Source organism: Ascoidea rubescens (genome assembly GCF_001661345.1).
Source record: "Ascoidea rubescens DSM 1968 unplaced genomic scaffold ASCRUscaffold_3, whole genome shotgun sequence".
NCBI classification, from domain to species: domain Eukaryota; kingdom Fungi; phylum Ascomycota; class Saccharomycetes; order Ascoideales; family Ascoideaceae; genus Ascoidea; species Ascoidea rubescens.
Window position 1 is genome coordinate 1,188,471 of NW_017962915.1, and position 24,886 is coordinate 1,213,356.

At 34.0% G+C, this 24,886-nt stretch overlaps 6 protein-coding genes across 6 annotated transcripts; 3 read left to right on the forward strand and 3 right to left on the reverse strand.

The window, feature by feature from the left end:
- Positions 1–650: 650 nt before the first annotated feature.
- On the forward strand, positions 651–1,868 carry ASCRUDRAFT_23086 (serine/threonine-protein kinase; the record flags this gene model as incomplete). The annotated part of the gene is made up of 2 exons (XM_020189772.1): positions 651–1,515; positions 1,555–1,868. Coding segments are annotated over 2 exons (1,179 nt in total), but the record flags the coding sequence as incomplete, so codon positions are not given.
- Positions 1,869–2,561: 693 nt separating this feature from the next.
- GPI14 (glycosylphosphatidylinositol-alpha 1,4 mannosyltransferase I) lies at positions 2,562–3,956 on the reverse strand (the record flags this gene model as incomplete). Its single annotated transcript, XM_020194456.1, has 1 exon — positions 2,562–3,956. One exon carries the CDS (start codon positions 3,954–3,956, stop codon positions 2,562–2,564), a length of 1,395 nt encoding a protein of 464 aa, XP_020048932.1.
- Positions 3,957–5,291: 1,335 nt separating this feature from the next.
- Positions 5,292–6,542, reverse strand: ASCRUDRAFT_7169 (uncharacterized protein; the record flags this gene model as incomplete). The annotated part of the gene is made up of 1 exon (XM_020191980.1): positions 5,292–6,542. The coding sequence occupies one exon, from the start codon at positions 6,540–6,542 to the stop codon at positions 5,292–5,294; it is 1,251 nt and encodes a 416-aa protein (XP_020048933.1).
- A 2,491-nt stretch (positions 6,543–9,033) lies between these two features.
- On the forward strand, positions 9,034–10,835 carry ASCRUDRAFT_74969 (uncharacterized protein). The gene has a single exon (XM_020192887.1). It carries the CDS (start codon positions 9,072–9,074, stop codon positions 10,704–10,706), a length of 1,635 nt encoding a protein of 544 aa, XP_020048934.1. The 5' UTR covers positions 9,034–9,071; the 3' UTR covers positions 10,707–10,835.
- An 886-nt stretch (positions 10,836–11,721) lies between these two features.
- ACC1 (acetyl-CoA carboxylase ACC1) lies at positions 11,722–20,116 on the reverse strand (the record flags this gene model as incomplete). The annotated part of the gene is made up of 2 exons (XM_020191983.1): positions 11,722–18,663; positions 19,571–20,116. 2 exons carry the CDS (start codon positions 20,114–20,116, stop codon positions 11,722–11,724), a joined length of 7,488 nt encoding a protein of 2,495 aa, XP_020048935.1.
- A 1,114-nt stretch (positions 20,117–21,230) lies between these two features.
- RAD16 (DNA repair protein RAD16) lies at positions 21,231–24,502 on the forward strand. Its single transcript, XM_020192888.1, has one exon. It carries the CDS (start codon positions 21,296–21,298, stop codon positions 24,398–24,400), a length of 3,105 nt encoding a protein of 1,034 aa, XP_020048936.1. The 5' UTR covers positions 21,231–21,295; the 3' UTR covers positions 24,401–24,502.
- The last annotated feature ends 384 nt before the right edge of the window (positions 24,503–24,886 follow it).

Below are 24,886 nucleotides of genomic sequence, written 5' to 3' on the forward strand. Positions count from 1 at the left end.
GTTCTCATGATTTAAGTGTGATATCCTCTAATCCCTATTTTGTTCATCAGGGATTGCCACCTCATTTACTTGATCAAAATAATGATTTAAATGATGAAGAGACTAACTCTATTGTTGAATCAATTTCAAAATCCAAGGACACTGCTAAGGGCCCGTTGGCTTTTGCATTGAAAATTTTATCAAGAGACGAAAAAGAAAAAGACAAAGAAAAGGATAAAGATAAAGAAAAAGAGAAAAACAAAGAAAAAGATAACGAAAAAGAGAAAGTGTCAAAATTTTCTCGAAAACCAAAAAAAAATTCTAAAAAATTTGAACATGAGAAAAAAGAACTCAAACAAGAGATAAGTGATGTTGAGCTTGAGCCTGAAATTATGAATGATATTGAACCCGAACACGATGATAATGACAATCATTTAAAACTTCCAAACGGTCATGAGACAGAAAATAAATCCAGGGTTTCGTCCAATTCTTCTATTTCGAGACTAAGAAGGGTTGCTTCTGCACCTCTAGGACTTAAGATTTTAGCAGGCGAATTACCTACTTCTTTAGAACCAGATACAGAACCTCATTGGCATCAAGTATTGTCCAACAGAGAACCTAATGTGGTAAAGACAAATGAGCACATTGGTGAACTTAAAGGCAGACCTAGAAACAAGTCTTTTGGTAGGATGTATTCTTCAAGCTCTACAAAGGTTTCAAGTCTTCAGGTTGCCCCACAATCATTTGAAAAAATCCGGATGCTAGGAAAAGGAGACGTTGGTAAAGTGTTTTTGGTTCGTGAAAAGAAAACAAACAAGCTTTATGCAATGAAGGTCTTGAATAAAAAAGAGATGATCGAGAGAAACAAAATAAAAAGGGTGTTAGCAGAACAAGAGATTTTGTCAACATCTAACCATCCTTTTATTGTCACTCTTTACCATTCTTTTCAATCAGAGGATTATCTTTATCTTTGTATGGAGTACTGTATGGGTGGTGAATTTTTTAGAGCATTGCAAACTAGAAAATCTAAGTGTATTCCCGAAAGCGATGCCAGATTTTATGCTGCTGAAGTTACAGCAGCTTTAGAATACTTGCATTTAATGGGATTTATCTACAGGGACTTAAAGCCAGAGAATATTCTTTTGCATCAATCTGGCCACATCATGTTATCTGATTTTGATTTATCTAAACAGACAAATTCCAACAAGAATCCTACAATTGCCAATGTCAATAACAATGGATTCAACAATGGCAATATTCCAGCGTTGGATACGAAAACATGTATTGATGGTTTTAGAACGAACTCATTTGTTGGCACTGAGGAATATATTGCTCCAGAAGTTATCCGGGGCCATGGACATACCTCTGCTGTTGATTGGTGGACGTTGGGTATTTTAATTTTTGAAATGCTTTATGGTACAACACCGTTTAAGGGAAGCAGTCGAAATAAGACATTTACTAATATACTCAAGCATGATGTTGTGTTTCCTGATTCTTCCACTTCTTCATCATCCATTCAGTTTAATGCTGATAATGGTTATAATCCCAACCAATCGTATCAAAACATCACCCCAGGTTGCAAAAGTATAATTAAAAAATTACTAATTAAAGATGAAAATAAACGGTTGGGATCCAAGTTGGGTGCCGCTGATGTTAAATCGCATGCTTTCTTCAAGAATACTAGATGGGCTCTTTTGAGAAACCAAAAGCCCCCAATGATACCTGTTCTATCAAAAAACCAGCCCAATTCTAAAACTAAGAAAGAAAGTGAAAGTGTTGATATTTCAAATGGGAAGATTATCAATAGAATGAACAGAAAATCATCAGAGAAACTAGATCCTTTTGAAGATTTTAGCTCAATGACATTATTGCATGGAGGATCAGAAGACCCTGAAGAAACAATGATATATGAACAAGGAGCAACTTATACAGGGGTTGCTTATACAGTTACATCGGCTAGTGGAGTTAATGACACCTCCCATGCATCTAAATCATCTCATAAAAGTTTCCTTAAGAGATAATCATAATTATATTGATAGCATATTTTTTTCAATTTATTTTAACTTTTTTATCAAGGATTGTTTTATTAAAAATTTATTTTTTGCTAGTCGTTAAGTTGTCATCATTTTGATATAATCATTTTACTTCACACCCAATTAAATATTCATACATTGAAGGAAAACTAAGAATTCACTTCCTTATATTTTTATTTTGTTTTATTTTATTGTTTTATTTTTAAGTTTTTAAAAATATAGTTATTCACACTCGTTGATTCTTTTTTTTCTTCTTTTGTTTATGCTTTTCCTACGTTTTTTTCAAGAAAATTGTGAAAAGGTAAAAAGTTAAAAATTGAAAACTTAGGATTTTTTCATTTTAAATGTCTTTTTAAACCGTTGAATTTTTATTTTCATTTATATATTTTTATAAGTATTTGAATTATTTTTTTTTTTTGTAATCATTATAGCTCTCATAACCATTTATTATGTTGTTTTCCAAAATAGTTTTATGTTGATTCATTTTATTTTATCCATATCAATAAATTATTGTTAAAAGTATATCCTAGGAAGAACAATTAAGAAAAATTAGGTGATTTTTAAAAAAGAATCTTTAATAAATTTATCTAATATCCAAACATTAACCAAGAAGAAAAATACAGAAGAATAGAATATATTTGGATAAAAGACATTTTTACCTAAAAATTCTAAATTATAAGCATTATATAACCAAATTGTTTGGGATGTAACCCAAAAAAACAAAATAGAAAGACTCTTGAGTAAATTTTTTTTCAACAAAAGTGATGAGTTTAATAGAAAGAATGGTAAAAAAATAATATACCAAATGAAATATTGGGAGGTTATGACTTTGTTATAAGTGACAAAGGTAAAAGTTTGTAGAAATAATGAGTTTAGGAAAAGATAATTTTTTGATATTAAATTGAGCTTAATATTGGCATTGTTAAAATAGTTCAAACAAAAGGGGATAATTATAATTGATAATAAAATTTGTGGTAGAAATGAAATTTTAGAGAATAAAAAGTTTTGGATGGTATTTGGATTGATAGAAATGTTGGAGTTGAGTTTAAAACTATCACTTAAAATGTAGGATTCAAAATATAGCATTATATTGTATAGGGAAAAATTATGACGATGGTCAATTCTTGTTAGATGATATAAATAAGTGTGGTAGAGAAATTGATGACCATAAAGATTATACATTAATAAGTTTAATGAAAAAAGGGATAATATAGTTGAAATGGCTAATTTCAAAGTTGATAATTTGATCAAATTGAATGGGAAAAAGAAGGAAAGAGTATTTTTCTGGTTATTAATTTCCAATTGGGAAAGATATATAATCGAGGTTGGTAAGTAAATAATTGGATAAATTTTGAAATGAATCGAAAACCCCAACAAAAGCCCAGAAACAATATACATTTTTTTAATCAAGAGATAATAAATAAAGGATAATACTAAGATTGATAGTACGCTTTCACATGAACCCCTTGTACTTATGGTTATAACCATTGGATTTAATAGCCAAACTGAAGTTAAGGCCAAAATCAAATTTTTACTTTTCGAGTCTAATTTTTTGCTGTTATTATTAGTAGCATTGTTAAGAACCAAGTGATTTAATATTTGATAAATCAAATAACCTGAGACCAAATCAGCCAATATGAATAAAAATTTGCCAAAAGAAAAAATTAGTAAATTGATCAATTCATTATCAAAATTGTTCAAAGAAGTTGGTAACAAAACCCAGCTCAACAATGGAGTGTACCTATAGGTTTCTCTTTCATATGGAGACAACCCATTAAAGACAAATCTTGAAGCATCAGTAAATACATAATAATCGATATCAGTATATTTGACTTCCATTGTTAAATCTTGAAATAATCCAAAGAGAAAAAATCCAATTCTTAAAAGTGTAGCAAGAATCATAAGATTCTTGAGACTGAACAAGGAGTCCCAGCTTTTCATCATCTTGAACCTTTGGAACCCACACCAACAGCAAAAAAGAAAGAAGATACAGAAAATAAAGATGAAGAAGATACAGAAAATACAGAAAATACAGAAGATATAGTCGGCATTTTAATCACTTCCGGCCTTTCTTTAACCGGTTTCGGTTGCCGCACAGCTCCGAACTAAGCCAACAGTCCCAATTGAGAAATACGGTAGATTTTTCTGAATATTCAATCAAAAATTGTTCATCAACACTGAAAAAATGTCTAATTTTCAAAATGATAAATCAATTATTATAGAAAGCATATATAATTTAGTGTAGAATATAAAAGAAAATGTTTTAAAGTTCTTTCAGGTAACAGGCGTAGAGCGTAAGAACCTAAAACGGTAGAAACAGAAGATCATAAGCATAAAAAAAACATTGTGAATTTGAATCTTTCTGGTTAATTAAATAGTGTAACTTAGGTTTCCTTCTAAAATATAAATGTTATCAATTACTCGGTTTCGGCCAATATTTGCTTTAATTAGTTAATCGAGTAAAAACAAAATTAATGAATAGATAACTAGCATTGATTATTGTAGATTACGAATGTCATAAGATTGTAGGTTAGGGTTATTATTAAGGATTTATCTATATGATTATTAAAAAAATACATTAAAACAAAACAAGATAATCAAAGCTATTTATATTAAATAAACCAATTAATGATTTATTTGTATTTGTGAAATTTCGGTTATAAAGCATAGTTTTGCATTTTGGATTTGCAAGACATAATTGTATCAGGTATTTAAGTTGTTCTAAAGAAAGGAAAATAGTTTAAAAGAATTAGTATTGACATGAACATGGACATTAAGATGAACATTGAGATAGGCATTGAGATGATAATTAACATGAACTTCAGTGCAATAGCAGAAGAGTTGCAGTTTGCGATTGTGTCGCAGTGTCCTGATTTCTGCGTCCCGATTGCTGCGTCCTGATTCTCGTTTGACATCCCAGGTCCACAAGTACAAATCCGTGTTCATATGCACTTCACTGCACTGTTGCACCACATACAGACACAGTAAAACATGCACGTCGGCTTTCGTGTCTGGTTCTCGCCAGGTCTGAGACCGCGAACATTCCAGCACACCGCTCTCTTGTCCGGACTTCAATCTCCTACAGCAACCCAAACATCACTCAAAATACCGTCCGCTTAAACAACACATCAAAACACCAAGATAAAAAATACAAAATACAAACTATAATGAGGCCAAATATAATACTAAAGTAGAATGGAATGGAATATAATATAAAATAATGTGGTATAATACAGTGTGGTATAATACAGTGTGGTATAGTTGAAATGGCAGAGATATTCAGACATCATGTGTTCTCTTGAATCTGTAATCTGGTTGAGAAGATGATTCTCTTCTTCGTTGGGTTGTTCTGTTTATTTGGTCTGTTGACGTTTCTATTAGTGTTGCTGTTGTTTGACTGAGTGAGATTTGTGAATTAGGTTGTGGATCTGGATGGAGATCGGTAGTGGTTGGTAGAGTGATTGCAATGTTATCAGTAGGGATATTTGATGATAAAATGGGTTCCCGACTTATATTATGTGGGACAGGAGGAGCCAATGGGATTTGGATTTGGTGATCAGTGAGATTGCCAGTGGGATGGTTAATAATATAATTGATAGAAAGGTGGTGACTGGTGGATGCATCATTTGTGGCAGGTTGTTGGTCAATGAGCTTTTGATCACTAGGATGGCTGACAACTTGTGGCTTGTTGAGCGGATAATAGGTTGTGGCAGAGTGTTGAACCATAGACAAAACATTAAAAACTTGAGCATTAGTGGATTGTTGTGAGTTGGGAGAGTAATGATGAATAGCAGGATGTGGTAGAGGAATAAGCTGATGGTCAAGAGTAGGCTGATAATCAGAAACAGGCTGCCGAGCATTGGGTTGCTGTATAACAGGCTGCTGGATAACAGGCTGCTGGTCAATGAGTTGAACATTGGTGGTTGGCTGTTGACTTTCAGGATAATGACTAGGGATAGATTGTTGGATATTGGTATTGATAACTGGTTGTTGATAGATACGGTACTCGTTAGAAAATTGAGGGCCAACAGCAGATTGTTGATCAGGCAAGTTAATTTCTTGAACAGAAATAAAGTGCTGATAATTGGGTGTAAAGGTATTTGATGAGTGAGACAACTGCTGTGCAGTTGTAATTATATCTTGGATATTGTTAGGTTGTTGTTGTTGTTGTTGATCGTTCTGTGGATGATGATGAATATTCCAGCCATATATTGGATTGATATAGAGTGGTTGATGATATTGGTGAACATGATCAACAGGAGGATGGGATGGTAATTGTGAATAATATTGGTTATGCTGATTGTAGTTGTAGGTGAAAAGTGAATTGTTTGTTTGATGAGGTTGGTACGGATTGACTGAATTAAAGTTTTGATTTTGATTTTGATTTTGGTTTTGATTTTCTTGGAAATGTTGTCGCTGGCTATCTCTTATTTCCGAATCTTTGTTTTTGGGCGACCAAAATGACAAGTCTATGATATCGATATATTTGCCATTTCTTCCACGATTGTGACAAGCAACTTTGACACCCATGCAGCGGTCGCTTCTATCGTTGATATTCTTTTTACTAAACAATTCGGCGACAAGACTTTGGTTTTTTCTTTGACATTTTAACCAGTGTGTGCGTAGGTTGCCCTTAGTTGGTGTCAAATGTTTACAAAATAGACAAGCAAATCGAATACAGTCTGGAGGCGGATAATGTAATGGACGGTTGCAGCTTTGATCCAATGGACAATGATAATGGACAGCAGCAGCAGAACATCTATTTATACTGAAATGAAACAATAGGTCTATGAGTGGTATATTAAATACTTTACATGTATTGGTGCTATGCTGTGGACATGCATAAAGTACTTCTCCAAAGCCTTTTGGAATTTCTGTTATTTTGTAGAAATAAGGCACTATTTGTTTGGCCATTATGTTGTTGGAAATTGATGCTTGTATTGGTGTTGGTGTTGGTGTTGGGGCTGACGCTTGCATTGATATTGGCATTGATGATTCTGATTCCGATTCTGACTGTGACTGTGATTGTGATTTTGTTCCTGTTCCTGTTGGTGTTTTATTGGTGTTTTTATTGGCGTTTCTGTTTCTGTTTTTGTTTCTGTTTTTGATTTTGATTTTGATTTTTTTTGCTCTCACTCTCTCTCACTTTTTTTGTTTCTGCTGGTACTAATCTCAATGTTTCTGTTATTGTTTAATACCTGCTTTCTTGATTTTGGATTGAAGCTGAAATAAACGATAGTGTGCTATCAAAACAGAAGAGAGAAAAACATTGTTTTATATTTATATAAACAAAGAAGAGGAGTCAAAAATATGAACCAAGTAAAAGATCGGAAACCTAGAAGGAATCGCATTGTAAATGAATATTTAATGAAAATTTTGATCCAAGCAAAACGTCAAGTTGGTGTTTTCAGTATGTCACCAATAACTGTTGAACAAGTTAAAATCAAAGTCCAAACTTTATTAGCAAGTTTATGTAGGCTGATCACGCATGCATACTGCATGTAATTTCATGTTTCATTTTACTTTTTCCTGATTTGGTTTTTAGGTATTCTTGTCTCGGTTTGTGCGAAACATTTTCACTAATCTGATGTTGGATATGGTAATTTGGGCAATAAAGGTATGATTATTTTTTTATTATTCACACACTTTCTCTGCAGAAAAAATCAGAAAAAATCAGAAAAAATTATTTATTTTTTCGATAACTGATTTTTATTAAAGCATATTCAATTGTGAAATTACCTTTTTTTTTATTATGTCGTACGTTTGATTAAATTCATTATAACAAGGTTTTTAAAATCTTTTTCGGGTTGATTTTGGTTTTTCGGATCAGAACCTTGGTTATAAATTAAAAAAATACAATCCATTTTTCAATAAAATATTAAAATGTGAATGTTTGTTCTTGGTACTTTCAGCAGAAAATTTTATCTAAGATGGCAAAAACAATTTTCTTTGATAGCAAAAAAAACTTTATTAATATAAATTAAATAACTCACGATTGCTTTCAAGATAGACGGTTATAATTAATTAATTAGTAATGTTATTGGTTTACATTACGATAAATTAAAATACATTAAATAAATTTAAACAAGAAAAAGGATTCTATAGATTCTGTCGTCTCAGTGATCAGAGTAAATAAAATACAAGCCGATATTTTTCAAAATATATAAATACATATCCTTATTTTAATCATTAAAAAATAAATAATAAATGAAAATTTTTTAAAATAATTTTTTGAAATACGGCTGGGTTTTCAAAGTTATATTTTTTATCTTTGTTTTTCTGGATAATTTGAAAATATAGTTTACAAATACACAAAAAGTTTTTTGTGTGTTAATTCTCATATCATTAATTAGGGCAAAAATACTTCAATAACAACAATTAAATAAAACTTAAAGCTCAAAAAATTGAAATTTTGGTTTTTATCATAATAATATTAGTTGAAAATACACAGCTGAAGTTTATCTTAAAGCGCACATTCCATCGATTTAAAGTCCTTAAAAAATTATATAAAAGCATTCTGTTATCTGATGTATATGAAAAAAAATTAAATTTGCATAATTTATTTGAATTATTCAATAAACAATCTTAAATTTCAATAGCTGTTATCGAAATTGTAAATTAGTTTTATATTATAACAACTGCTAATAAATGGTAGAATATAGAAAATAAAATCAAATCTAATAAAATACAGAGTATTTTAATTATCTATCAGCAAAACTAAATTACTACATACCTTTGAGATTGAAATAAAACAGTTAAATTGCTTTATATTCATATTTTATAATTCAATCATTTCATTAGACCTAATACATTATTACTCGGAATATATCATGTTGAACCAAAGAAGAAAAAGCTGCATTTTAAGATTTAGAGTTTTGATGTCTTCACAAAAACTAAAAGAGCGCAAACTCTGCAGATCTTTAAAAAAAAGCTGACTGCAGCTCTTACAGCATATCGCAGGGTGTATTACTAAATAGGGCAACTTAAGACAGCCTTTGGTATCTGAACTTGTTGATAAGTTGAAAAACACCAATACAAGCATCAATTTCCAACAACATAATGGCCAAACAAATAGTGCCTTATTTCTACAAAATAACAGAAATTCCAAAAGGCTTTGGAGAAGTACTTTATGCATGTCCACAGCATAGCACCAATACATGTAAAGTATTTAATATACCACTCATAGACCTATTGTTTCATTTCAGTATAAATAGATGTTCTGCTGCTGCTGTCCATTATCATTGTCCATTGGATCAAAGCTGCAACCGTCCATTACATTATCCGCCTCCAGACTGTATTCGATTTGCTTGTCTATTTTGTAAACATTTGACACCAACTAAGGGCAACCTACGCACACACTGGTTAAAATGTCAAAGAAAAAACCAAAGTCTTGTCGCCGAATTGTTTAGTAAAAAGAATATCAACGATAGAAGCGACCGCTGCATGGGTGTCAAAGTTGCTTGTCACAATCGTGGAAGAAATGGCAAATATATCGATATCATAGACTTGTCATTTTGGTCGCCCAAAAACAAAGATTCGGAAATAAGAGATAGCCAGCGACAACATTTCCAAGAAAATCAAAACCAAAATCAAAATCAAAATCAAAACTTTAATTCAGTCAATCCGTACCAACCTCATCAAACAAACAATTCACTTTTCACCTACAACTACAATCAGCATAACCAATATTATTCACAATTACCATCCCATCCTCCTGTTGATCATGTTCACCAATATCATCAACCACTCTATATCAATCCAATATATGGCTGGAATATTCATCATCATCCACAGAACGATCAACAACAACAACAACAACCTAACAATATCCAAGATATAATTACAACTGCACAGCAGTTGTCTCACTCATCAAATACCTTTACACCCAATTATCAGCACTTTATTTCTGTTCAAGAAATTAACTTGCCTGATCAACAATCTGCTGTTGGCCCTCAATTTTCTAACGAGTACCGTATCTATCAACAACCAGTTATCAATACCAATATCCAACAATCTATCCCTAGTCATTATCCTGAAAGTCAACAGCCAACCACCAATGTTCAACTCATTGACCAGCAGCCTGTTATCCAGCAGCCTGTTATACAGCAACCCAATGCTCGGCAGCCTGTTTCTGATTATCAGCCTACTCTTGACCATCAGCTTATTCCTCTACCACATCCTGCTATTCATCATTACTCTCCCAACTCACAACAATCCACTAATGCTCAAGTTTTTAATGTTTTGTCTATGGTTCAACACTCTGCCACAACCTATTATCCGCTCAACAAGCCACAAGTTGTCAGCCATCCTAGTGATCAAAAGCTCATTGACCAACAACCTGCCACAAATGATGCATCCACCAGTCACCACCTTTCTATCAATTATATTATTAACCATCCCACTGGCAATCTCACTGATCACCAAATCCAAATCCCATTGGCTCCTCCTGTCCCACATAATATAAGTCGGGAACCCATTTTATCATCAAATATCCCTACTGATAACATTGCAATCACTCTACCAACCACTACCGATCTCCATCCAGATCCACAACCTAATTCACAAATCTCACTCAGTCAAACAACAGCAACACTAATAGAAACGTCAACAGACCAAATAAACAGAACAACCCAACGAAGAAGAGAATCATCTTCTCAACCAGATTACAGATTCAAGAGAACACATGATGTCTGAATATCTCTGCCATTTCAACTATACCACACTGTATTATACCACACTGTATTATACCACATTATTTTATATTATATTCCATTCCATTCTACTTTAGTATTATATTTGGCCTCATTATAGTTTGTATTTTGTATTTTTTATCTTGGTGTTTTGATGTGTTGTTTAAGCGGACGGTATTTTGAGTGATGTTTGGGTTGCTGTAGGAGATTGAAGTCCGGACAAGAGAGCGGTGTGCTGGAATGTTCGCGGTCTCAGACCTGGCGAGAACCAGACACGAAAGCCGACGTGCATGTTTTACTGTGTCTGTATGTGGTGCAACAGTGCAGTGAAGTGCATATGAACACGGATTTGTACTTGTGGACCTGGGATGTCAAACGAGAATCAGGACGCAGCAATCGGGACGCAGAAATCAGGACACTGCGACACAATCGCAAACTGCAACTCTTCTGCTATTGCACTGAAGTTCATGTTAATTATCATCTCAATGCCTATCTCAATGTTCATCTTAATGTCCATGTTCATGTCAATACTAATGATTTGCTACTGCTTTGGTTTGTTTATTTGTGCACTGAAGCAAAAATTTTAGACACCACAAAACTGACTCAATTCTAAATTTAATACTATCGCACTTGCATCATCCAAACGAAAAGATTAAAGAACTATTAAGATCTTATTTATTATACAAAAATAAGATTTTTCACGATTGAAATTTCATGCAAGTGATTCAATAAATAGGATTGTCTAGTCACCTGATTTATTTCGTATCGGGAGCTTATTATCTTTATCCATTGTACTTTTAAAAAAAACAATTATTGAAACAATTAATATCAAATGTAAATAAACAAAATAGTAATCATAACTGTAAATGGTTAAACAATAAAACAATAAATTAAATAAAAAACTAGATTAATAAAATACTAAATAAAACAAATCAGGAGAAAAGAAATTAAAATTAAAAATTAAGAAAAAATATTTACAAAATTTTTATTATCTAAAAATAGTTTATCTTCTAAGCAACTTATTTGTCAAATAGTTTTTTCTTATCTTCATCCGACAACAATCCAATCACATCTGATAGACTATTAACAAACTCATCACGATTAACTCTTAACAAATTGAATAAAGAATTTTTCACATACTCTTCTTTGAGATTAGAAAGCTTCTTTTCAATTTCTTTACCATTAATTTCCAAGTAGTTGGCAACTTCTTGATCATTTTCATAATCTAATGTAGCAGGTAACCAACTTTTTAATATAGCTATTTGTTTTAATCTTGTAGAGTTTTGCAACTCCTTTGCAATTTGTTTGAGAATATATTCTTCATGTAATCTTCTTCTTGTACGTAAGTAAAAGAAGCGTCTGGAATTTTCCCACTGCAATTCTCTTCTAATTGTTCCTCTCTTAACCATATGAGGAGTTCTATCATGCAAATCTGCAAATTGAACAGCAATTTGTGAATAGACTGGAAGTAATGCTCTTTCTCTGGCTTTCAATTTGGCTTGGATTTCAACACGTTCTGATGGATTTAATGACTCGCTGCTTAACTGTTTCTTGAGATCTGCATATGTTTTGTCTAACCTCTCCATGGTTTTTATTAATTTATCTGATCTGTACTTGATACCAGTCATACCTTGAGGTTCTAAAACACCAGCTCTAGCCTCAACATCCGCATACATTTCCATCATATCAGAATTGATAGTAGGATCAACAACAACCCATGAACCACCTCTTAATTCTCCAGTAGGAGGAATATAAATAAATGCTGGCTGTTTGTATTTAACTAACGCATCAACAATAAATGAACCATATTTCAACACCTCATTGAACATATCACGTTGACCACCGGAGAAACCTCTCCAATTGGCTAAAATCATCATTGGTAATTCTTCACCGTTGTTGAAATCGTTAATGGCTTGAGCAGTTTTAAAAGCAGAATTAGGATACCACACTTGTCCTGCTTCTTGAATTAAGACCTCTGTAGATTCTGGATTAGCTGGATCAGCTGGAATCAAGTTTTCCACTGTTCTGGCCTCAACTGCAATGACACCAAATGGTATACCTCCTAATCTGGCTCTTCCAACGACAACACCTTTAGCCCAGCCAGATAATGTTTCAGTGAAAGAATCTCTGTCAAAAAGACCAGATAAGTACTCCCCATCTTCTTCAACTTTACCTTCAATTAGCCATCTAGCATCATAAACTTCATCTCTGACAGGAGCATATTCAACATCTCTGTTCCAGGAATCGCTTTCATTTTCTAAAATAGGAACAGGTGCTCCTCTTTGCGATGGAACATATGATAGCCATTCCATAATTTTCTCGACACCCTCAAGATCATCAGCAGCAGTCAAATGAGAAACACCATTTCTGTACATAATTTGAGTACCTCCCAATTGTAAATTAGAACTGTAAACTTGTTTTCCTAAAAGCTTGTTGATAGCTGGAGCACCTGTAAGGATAATTGGCTGCCCTTCAATTTGAATTGCTCTTTGACCAAGTCTAACAAGATAGGCACCAATACCAACGGATCTGCATGTCACTAAACTGATTGTAAAGATATCATTATAAGCTCTTGAAGTTGCGCCTGCAATCAAACCTGATCCTCTAAGCGCATCAACACCAACACTCTTGCTGTGAATAGATTTAATAACATGACGCTTTTCGCCTTTATAAGTGACTTCTTCAGTGATGATAGATGAATTATTAGATTTAGCAAATTCTTCCTTACCTTCGTCATCCAAATAAAGATAATCAAATCCTTTTTCTGGTTTGCCTTCTTCATTCCATGACACTTTGAACAATGCAATCAACTCATCAGCAAGACCGATTCTGGCACCAGAATTGGCAGAAAGATAAATTCTTGGTAATCCAGTTTTTCTAGCAAATTCGGTGATTTTATTGAATAATACGTCTTCTTCAGGACCAAAAGAACCGATTTTGAAAGTGATATCGTTTGCAACAACTAGCAATGAACGGCCTTCAGGATATTCTGGAGTTTTCACGTCCAATTTAAACCCAACCATACCAATAGAATTGGCACCAGGTTCACGTTCAATGAAATGAAGTTCTGATCCATCATAAATAATTTCTTTGTAAGCGAAAAAATCAAATGGAATCTTAGCATTAGGTACATGTTTCTTCCATTGTGTTAAAACTGCCTGCTTGAATAACTCTGGGAAATCGTAAACATATGTTGTTCCCATAAGATGAGCTTTATATCTTTTGGGTTGCAACCATTCCTTGCCTGAGTATGGTGTATCAATGGCTCTCAAATGCATTGGTCCAGGTTGGGATGCAATTGATTTAAAGATCCATTGTCCTTCAGTATTTTTAACTTCAGTATAAAGTTCTGACTTGACAACAAATCCAGAAACGTTGTTAATAAATGCTCTTAATGGGAATGTAATACCCGAGTTTGGATCTGTACAAGTTATACGAATTTCAGCAGCTGTGATTCTTAATCTCCATAACCTTCTACCGAATCTTTCCAAAAACCCACCAAAGGCAGCTTCAACATCCTTGGGAGTGACATTGAAGAAAGCTGAGAAATTAATAAAAATGTGATTAAGATCCGAGTTGCTTAAATCAATAACACTTAGACTATCGAGAATATCAGACATTAAACGGTTAGCTTCAGATGTTAAATATTCTGCTGTTGAGATACCATCACGAATTCTACCTGTTCTGATTATACCTCTAGTAAAGTATCTTTTATCAACAGTTGAGTTTTTTCCAACGGCTTCATAAATATGGATGTTTCTGTTGTTTGTAAAAACTGGTTTGATGTTGAAATTGGACAATCTATTCAATTCCAATTGGAAAGCAAGTGCCGGTTCAACATGACGAATAACTGTGTTTTCCTGATATTTGGGACCTGTAAAAGTATAGTATTTAGGATATGATCCATCTTCACTTTCTAAAACAAATGTGATACGACGAATAGAACTTGCAATTAAATCTTCTTTAAAATCTTCCAAATATTCCTTTATTCTATCAAGTATTTCAGTTTCATTAGAATAACCTGAAACACTTCCAACAAAAACATTACAAATATTACTCAAAACACCTAGAGTTTCTTTTTTGTTTTGTGATCTGTTTGGAACTGGGCCTGTAAAAATACTGAATGTTTCACGTTTTGGAATAGACTCTAATGCTTTAACAATGTTTTCATCAATATCTTCAATATGAACACAAGGAACCAACAAACCGATTCTGAGGGGTTGTGATGAGTTCTTATCAACGATAAATGATAAATCTGACACAGATACAGCTCTACCCATAGGGGCTGATGAGCCTTCTTCTTTGGTTTTAAAGCCAGGGTCGACCATTTGAAATTTCCAGGAAATAAATGGGATATCACCAGGATAATGATTAATTTCGTTTATAGAATAAGATCTGTAAGCTCTTCTGATGTAAACTTCAGCTGCAGCCAATGCAACATAAGCGTCTTTATGATTCAAAAACTGTGTTAAAACATCAAAGACAACGTATTTGGAATCAATAACATCTTTTAAGATTTCCATTTGAGGCTTTCTATGAGAAACACCAATTTCACCATAGTGTGTTTCAACCACAGATGATTTTAAAATGTGTTCTAATTGGTCTGATCTTTCTTTAAATGTTGGTAAAGAACATTGAATTAAGATTTCTCTGGCCTTTAAGGCAACTTTAGCTGTGCTTCTGGATTCTAATTCTACCAATTTTCTTAATGGTTCTTTTAAGAATGATGACAATTCTGAAGATTGCTGACATAATGATTGGTAATGATTTAAGATTTCCAAGACCAAGTTATTTTTGGCAACAACACCAGAGTGACTTAAAACAACTTCAACAACTTTGTTAATATCTTGATTATCTCTAATTGATAAGATGACTTCTTCAACATCCTTTCCGATAAACAATATTTCAGTTTCATAGTATTTATCCAATAGACATGAAATTATTTTCAATTCATGAGAAAGCAATCCATTATAAAACTTATCACAAATATCAATTAAGAGTTTAACGGATTCTTTATCTTCAGGGTTTGTATTTAAATATCTCATGAGTAATTTTTTAAGTAGTTTGGCAGGGAATTTATTAGAAAATTTACCCTTTTCAACAATATGATTAATTCTTTCTACAAAGGATTGTTCTAATCTTGAGCTGAAATTTGATATTTCTTTATCCCAAGCACTGAAAGGTAATTGAGGATCTCTCAATGCAGATAATAAATCTTTGAAGCAACTCTTCATAACAACTTGGTTATCGTAACCTTGAAGGATATTTTCCAAAACATTAAAAACAGTTTTAAATTTATCAAAGGATTTAACCTCAGCAATTTTAGCAGGGCCAAAAGATCTTAAGGTGCCTTCAAATGGTTTAGCATGAACAACTTTAGTTGGATCATCGAGCGCTAAAATGGCTAAAATATCCCCAGCGTTAACAATAGAACCAGGTTGTTTCAATAAGGAAACAATACCATCTTCCGAGGTAATCAAGGGCATGACCATTTTCATGACTTCAACTTCGGCATAAGGTGCACCTGATTTAAGGTGATCGCCATCTTCGACTAAGTATTTGACCAACTTACCAGGGGAAGGAGTTCTTAATTGGGTTGGATCATTTTCGACTTCTAAAAGACAAGTTTTTGAATCTACGGATAATCTTGTGCTTTCAACTTCGTCTTTATAATAAACAGTATGAGAGCTTCCACCAAGAGCTACTAATAAACCGCCATCACTCAAAGGTCTTGCAATGACATCAACTTGAGAGCCATTAATAAAGACTTTGTAGCTATCGTTTGAAGTCTTTGCACAGGTGAATTTATATTTCATGTTGTCATAAATAAAATCAATTATGAAAATCGTTTTTAGTAATTCCTTTGGAGGAACTTGGCCCTTTTCTAGCAAGGATACATAGCTGTTTTTATTGATTTCACTTTGCTGGAAAGCTTTTGTAATGGCTCCACAAATGACAGCGATTGTTGGATCTGGTCTTTCGGCGGTTAATTTTTTTGATATTAATTCATCCAACCAGCCAGTAGTAATGGTGTTGTCTTCGAAATCTGAGGTTTCTAGTAGTTTGATTAAATATTCGACAGTAGTTCTGAAATCACCTCTAATGGACAATTCTTTCAAAGCGACAATCATGTGTTTTCTTGAAGAGGCTCTATTTTCACCAAAGGCAAAAATATGGCCAAACTGAGAGTCAGAAAAGGAATGGATACCACCGTTGTTACCAACAGAAAAGTAACCCCAAACGTTTGAAGAAGATCTAAAGTTCAAGTCGTGCAAACTACCACCAGATGGTTTGAAACCTTCATTTGGATCTTCAGAAGTGATACGACAAGCAGTGACATGACCCTTTGCAGTTGGTTTTCTTTGAGATTTCAAGGACTCTGGGTTATCAAAAGAAAAGTCTATTGGGGTTTGAGTGTGAGGATCGGCACCATAAAATAGACGAATATCCTGGATTAATTCCAAGGGTATACCCATTGCTACTTGCAATTGGGCAGCTGGTAAGTTAACACCACTGACCATTTCTGTTGTTGGATGTTCGACTTGCAATCTTGGATTCAATTCGAGAAAATAGAATTTATCATCGATGTGGGAGTATAGATACTCAATTGTACCAGCAGAGACGTAGCCAACCAAGTTACCCAAACGAACAGCAGCTTGTTCCATTTTTTGGAAAGTTTTTGGTTTGACGATAGTTACGGGGGCTTCTTCGATGATTTTTTGGTGACGTCTTTGAACCGAGCAATCTCTGCCAAAGAGAGAGATTGTGTTTTTGTATTGATCAGATAGAATTTGGACTTCAATGTGTCTTGCGTTGCCGGCCAATTTCATTATAAAGATTGGAGAGCCTGGGATTTCGTGGGCAGCTTGTTCATAAAGGCTGACAAAATTGTCTTCAGATTCAGCTTTTCTGATACCTTTACCACCACCACCTTCTGAGGCCTTGATCATTACAGGGAAACCGATTTTCTTAGCTTTCTTTAAACCATCTTGAGGAGAGGTGCAGCAACATTTGATATAGATTTCATCGTCGACTGAGACGAGACCGTTTTTTTCATTGATGTGTACCTGGTCAATGCCAGTACCAGACCAAGGAATACAGGGAACTTTAGCATGTTGGGCTACGATAGTGGAGGAGATTTTGTCACCGAGAGATCTCATGGCAGTTCCTGGGGGGCCGATGAAGATGATTTTTTTAGGAGAAGCAGCTAATTTTTCAGGCAATAAAGGGTTTTCAGAGGCATGGCCCCAACCAGCCCAAACAGCATCGACATCAGATCTTTCAGCGATATCAAGAATTAGATCGACGTTTGCGTAGTTGTTATTGTTGGTTCCACCTGGAACTTCAACGACTTGATCGGCCATTCTAATGTATTCAGCGTTTGCAGACAAATCCTCAGGGGTGGCCATGACAACGAATTTTATGGTTTTGTCGTTGCCAAAGGTTTCATAGGACCATTTTCGAATGGATCTGATATTTTTGACAGCAGCGATACCATTGTTGGCGATTAAGACCTTTTGTATAATAGTGTGACCGTTGTTTTTTATGACAAATTCCTTGAGAGCTTGGTCAATGTTCAATAGGTCTATAGAGTTTGGGTTATTTTTGATGGTGAATATATTTTTCAAGCCAATAAAGTCTGGAGAGAGGCTTTGGTGTAAATTTTCGTATTTTTGATCCATTTTAGTGTTGGTAGTATCAATTGTGTTGGCGTGATTAATTGAGTTTGAGGTAGCAGAGGAATATTGAAGAATTGAGTTTTCAGTTGAAGTTATATTACAAGAGATGTCCCTGGATTTTATGTTTGTGTGTTGTATTTGATTCGTGTAATAATGATAATTGTTGCGAATTGAGTGGATGGAAAGAGATGAGGAAGATGGAGGAGATGGAGGAGAAGGAGAAGAAACAAAAGAAGCAGAGGTGGAAGTAGAATAGGAAGAGGAGGATGAGATTAGGGAATTCTTAAGAGAATAAAATAAAAGAAGATTGGAATGATGAGTGTTAATATAATTAAATAGAAGAGAAGAATTTAAATTAAAGGGATATTTAGAGTATTTAATAGAATTTAGATTCGTGTAACATTTTATTATCATTTAAATAGAAGAAGAGAGAGAAAAAGAAAGAAAAGTCAACGAAAATTGATGAGATTGTGAGCTGAAGTTAAATTTCAGACTTCAAGAGCGAAAAAAAGAGAAAGAAGAGATTTTTGAGAGCGAGAGCGGTGATTTGATTGGCAGACGAGGGCTGGAGTTGTTGGCCATCGGTTGAGAGCGGTGAGGTCAGAAAGAAAACTGGAGCGAAAGCACGGGAATCCACGACAAAAGACTCCCGCCGCGCTGGGCCGCAAGCAGATCGCGCTTTTGTTGGGAGAAATTTCAACAAAAAACCCAACAGCAGCTAGGTCGGAAGCAGGCGCACACCAATAGGAGACGGCGTGTCAGGTGCCAGTGGGAGCGGAGGGGAGCGCTTTTGTATGGGCGTGCACATATACGAGGGTATTGCATGTGACCGTGCAGCACAAGAGCAAATCGGGGTGATGATTTCACTGGACGTGCAGAAATGGGCTCACAGGACAATCGAGGGCCAGGCCCGGATTAGGAAATGAACAAGATGCGTTGATGTTTATTAACTACACAAAGCGTAGAATGAAAATACGATAAAGAAACACAAAGCCAAACCAGATGCTTGACAAACAAGCGATCAAAAAAATAAATTAGTAATAAGAAAAGGGCTACCGACTGGTTGTAATGAGCAAACACAGTTCAGTAATAGCGCCGAGACTAATCAGCAAGAATAAAAAGCAAGTTGGGAAAATTAGATAAACAAAGCTGCAACAATACCAGCGCCAATAAATGCACCAGTGGACACCATATTCAATGGAGCGCCAGCTACAGAGCTGGCTGAAGAGGCCCCAGTAGTGCTGTCTTCACCTGCAGCAGAGGAAGAAGCAACGATGGTTGAAGTGATAGTGCTTCTACTAGATGATGATCCAGACGAAAATTCAGATGACGATCCAGATGAAAATTCAGATGAAAATCCAGATGATGCTGAAACTGGAGAAGATGAAACCGAAGATGGAGCTGAAGAAGAAACTAAGGATGGAGCTGAAGAAGAAACTAAGGATGGAATTGAAGATAAAGATTCGGTTGATAATGTGGAAGGACTGTATGTGCTTTCAATAGTAGAAGTGAGCGTGTGATCAGAACTGACACCGGCAATTGTTGATGTGAAATCGGAAGTTAACTCGCTGATTTCAAATATTTCAACCGACGATTCGCTTTCTTCAGAGGGACTAACTTCGCAAACGGTGGTGGTCAAAGTAGCTTCATAATCTGTGATGGTAATATAAACTGTTTCTTCGGCTAAAACAATGCTAGAGAGAGCTGAGACGAGAAATAAGGATAAGAATTTCATTTTGATGCTATTAGATGGTAATTTGTTATGAACTGTTAAATACTAAACAATATTAAGTGAATGCAAGCTTTTTTAGTGAGTATCAAACGAGAGAAATGCTGAGGTGAATATAAAGAATAAAAATGAAAAGGAGAATTAAAAAAAAGAAGAAGAAAGAAGGAACTCTTCTCAACACTAGAGATACTGCCCGTTATATATCAAAAAGGAGCATCAAAAAGGAGCTTAAACGAACCCAAAGAAGCCCCATCGCCATTGCAGGTTAGCCTCTGATAACCCATGGAAAGAGCACTGCACTAGCAGCAAAAGAAGTTTTACTGTTCCAAGTGTGGAAACCTGGTTCTCACAACATCCCTCTTGCAACGCTCCTACCCCATTGGGCCTGCTCCTGCCTCTTCAGGCCCCGCCGAGTGGCAGCCCACTGTGCTGTCTATTAATACATCATCACCATCCCATCACCATCCCATCACTGGAGCGCTTCAGTAGAATTTCCCATCACCGCCAGATTCAGCTCCTCTCGCTTCCCTGCTCTTTTCTATTTATACGCTCTTCCTCCCGCTTAGACAGTTCTTTGACATCCTCTCCTATTACCTGTTCCCATTCGGCAATTCCCAGTTATGACATTGTCCCGCATTGCTTAATACGGAAGCCCCTCTAAGCCTATTTTGGCAGTTCTACACCTGTCTACACTCTTTATCTTTGGGCCTGCAGCTGTCTGTCCTGCGCTGCTGCGCTCACACTGCAGCCGTTAATTTGTGGTGCGTTGTGAAGCTTAATTTTTTCTCCATCGCGTAGATCCTTGTTCAGCCAATCATCGTTGTTTCACTGCAAGAACTGAGCCCATGCGAGTTGCGTTGACATCATGCAGCTGCTTTTCCAAATCTCCAAATTTCCAACCGCGTTTTCGTTGCTTGCTTTTGGTTTCTTATCATTTTATCTCCGCCCGACGAAATCCGGCTCCTGCTTGTGTGAATTAATTTCTGGCTCACTTTTTCCAATTTTTCCAATTTTTCCAATTTTTCCAATTTTTCTATTTTTCACTTCAACTCAGTTTCATTTATCTCTTATATTAATAATCTCTCTGATCTTTATCGATCTTTTCCACTCCTCATCCATCTTTATTGCCATCTTACCCATCATCTATACCCACCAAATACTCAAAATCCACAACTTATACCCACAATGCCAATCACCAGAGCCAGCTCAAAACAACAAAAACAACAACAATTTGAAATCGTAGAGGGCCCTGGTTTTATAGTCGAAAAAAGAAAGAGAAAAACACGATCTAATAACTCCTCCACAAACGAGTCTTCATCAAATGATTCCTCAAGATCTTCCATTAGATCACTAAGACCAATTAAAGTTCTTTCGTCTCCAATTACATCCTCATCCTCATCTTCATCTCCATCCAAACCAATCTCAAAACCACAATCACAATTAAAAAAAGAACCAAAACCAAAACCAAAACTGATTTCAAATACCAAGTCGCAAAAACCATCTAATGATTTACCCAACTTAAACGATTCAATGGATTCAAATCAGCCAAAATTATTACGAACATTAAGATCAAATAAAAATAAACCAACCATTTATAATCTCGATTCTGATTCTGATTCTGATCTCGGTTCTAGTTCGGCACTAAAAAAACTTCCAAATTCAATTCCAGATTCAAGTTCAAATCATCATTTAAAATTGGAGTCTAATGACAATCTTGATAAAAATTCAGATTTGGAAAATACTGATACAATCACTAAAAAAAGAAAATTAAATCCTCCAATTCCAACTCCAGCTTCGATTCCAACTTTAACTTCAACTTCAAAGATAAATTCAAATTATCATTCCAAATCTGATTCTGATTCTGATTCTGATTCTAATTCTAATTCTAATTCCAATTTTAATTCTAAGTTAATAACATTCTTTAATTCAAAATCAAAATCAAAATCAAAATCAAAATCAAAATCAAATTTTGATTCCGAATCCGAATCCGTTTCGTACTCTGATTACAAAGCTTCTAACGATTCCGAATCCTATTCCGATTCCGATTACGAGCCTTATTCAAATCCTTTTTTAAAAAAATATAAAATTAAAAAACCTATTGTAAAAACTCCTTTACCCAAAGATTTTGGCAACGGATCAAAAAAAGATAAAGCAACAATTGGTTTTCTTAACAGTTTAGATGATGAGAATGAAGATAAGGACAAAAATGAAAATGAAAATGAAAATGAAAATACGGAAAAGAAAGCCCTTGCTCGTAACTATCCTAGAAGACTTAAAAAACCAGATAGAAAATTAACCTATTATGAAAGAACAACCAAAAAATTGTACGAGCTTCACCCTGAATTAAAAAACGTCTTTAAAAAATTGGAAGATTTCAAAACAATTAAAAATGTCAAAGCAAATCAGCCCCCTGGTTTAAATATTCAATTGTTACCATTTCAATTAGAAGGTTTAAACTGGCTATTAAATCAAGAAAAGTCTCTATTTAATGGTGGAATCCTAGCCGATGAAATGGGTATGGGTAAAACAGTTCAAACCATTGCTCTATTATTATCCGATAAAACTAAAAAACCAAATTTGGTTGTTGCTCCAGCTGTAGCAATAATTCAATGGAAAAATGAAATTAATCAACATACTAACAACGCCTTAAAAATTGAATTATTTCATGGTGCTACAAGAAACAATAATGTGAATCATTTAAAGTCTTGTGATGTCATTCTAACAACTTATTCTGTTCTAGAATCTGTCTATAGAAAACAAGAAAAGGGTTTTAGAAGAAATCATTTTCTCGTCAAAGAAAAATCTCCTTTACACTCAATTCTTTTTTATAGAATCATTCTAGATGAAGCTCATAATATTAAAGATCGTAACTCAAATACCTCAAAATCAGCAAACGCTTTAATGGCCGAAAAAAGATGGTGTCTCTCAGGTACTCCTCTACAAAATAGAATTGGTGAAATGTATTCTTTGATTCGTTTTCTAAAAATCAATCCCTTTTCCAATTATTATTGTCTTTCTTGTGATTGCTCTTCAAAAACTTGGATTATGGTTGAAAAACATTGTGAAATTTGTGGTCACCATCCAATGAGACATCGTAATTATTTCAACCATTTCATGTTGCATAACGTTGTTAAATTTGGTATTCAAGGTGATGGTCTAAGAGATTTTAAATACATGCAATGCCTCTTAAAAAACATCATGTTAAGAAGAACTAAAATCGAAAGAGCAAGTGATTTAGGTTTACCTCCAAGAATCGTTGAAATTAGAAGAGATCTATTTAATGAAGAAGAAAAAGATCTTTATCGGTCGTTATACACTGATTCAAAAAGACAATTTAACTCATATGTTAATGAGGGTGTGGTCTTAAATAATTATGCCAACATCTTCACTTTAATCACAAGGATGAGGCAATTAGCTGATCATCCTGATTTGGTTCTAAGAAAAGTACCAAACTCGGCAACAACCAATAAATCAGATAATGACAAAGTTATCAAGGCTCTAAAGTTTCGATTTCAAAATTTGGTTTGTCAATTATGTGACGATCAAGCTGAAGATGCAATCGAATCAAAATGCCATCATAAATTTTGCAGATTATGTATCAAAGAATATATCGAAAGTTTTACTGGTGAAGAAAAGGATTTGCAATGCCCTGTGTGTCATATTGCTTTGGCTATTGATTTATCCCAATCTCCAATAGAGGTAGATGAAAATGTCTTAAAGAAATCTAACATTGTTAATAGAATCAATTTGGCTGATGAATGGAGATCTTCAACTAAAATCGAGGCTCTAGTTGAAGAATTGTATAATTTAAGAAATGATAGACAAACAATTAAATCAATTGTTTTTTCTCAGTTTACTAGTATGTTAGATTTAGTTGAGTGGAGATTGAAAAGAGCTGGTTTTGAAACTATCAAACTTCAAGGTTCAATGAGCCCAACTCAAAGAGATAGCTCTATTAAATACTTTATGGAAAACATTAATGTTGAGGTGTTCTTAGTATCCATCAAAGCTGGTGGTGTTGCACTTAATTTATGTGAGGCATCTCAAGTTTTCATATTGGATCCATGGTGGAACCCTTCAGTAGAATTTCAATCTGGTGATAGAGTTCACAGAATTGGTCAACATAGACCTGTAAAGATTACCAGATTTTGTATTCAAGATAGCATTGAATCAAAAATTATCGAATTACAAGAAAAGAAATCAAATATGATCAATGCCACAATTGATCAGGACGAAGGATCTACCAACAGATTAACGACAGAAGACCTTCAGTTTCTTTTTTCCTTTTAGATTTATTTTTTTATTTTTTTATTTTTTTATTAATTTTATTAGAATAGAATTGGTTGCTTTTATTTGAAACAATCCAAATTTAACACTTGCAAATCGATACCCATTGTTTTTGATAAATAGTTTTTTTAAATATTGCATAGTTTGTTATATGATTAGAAAATAAACAATTTTAATAACTGAAATAGGAAAAAAAATAAGATAAATAAAAAATAAAATAATGTTGTAAAAAATACATAATGATTCGAAAACAAAATGAAACAATGGACATTAAACAAAATTCAAAAAACAACAAAAAACAAAAAACAAAAAATAAAACAAACAAACAAACAAACAAAACAAACAAACAAACAAAACAAACAAACAAGAAGCAAAAAAAAATCTAATATTAATAATTACAGAAAATTGTTAACATCCAATAAACAAAAACAAAAAATGGTAGCAAGCAAATAGAAACTGAGTTAAATTGAATGAAATGAAATAATGAAA

Coding starts and splice junctions, on each gene's coding strand:
- ASCRUDRAFT_74969 (XM_020192887.1), top strand. CDS start 9,072: ATGGCCAAACAAATAGTGCCTTATTTCTACAAAATAACAGAAATTCCA.
- RAD16 (XM_020192888.1), top strand. CDS start 21,296: ATGCCAATCACCAGAGCCAGCTCAAAACAACAAAAACAACAACAATTT.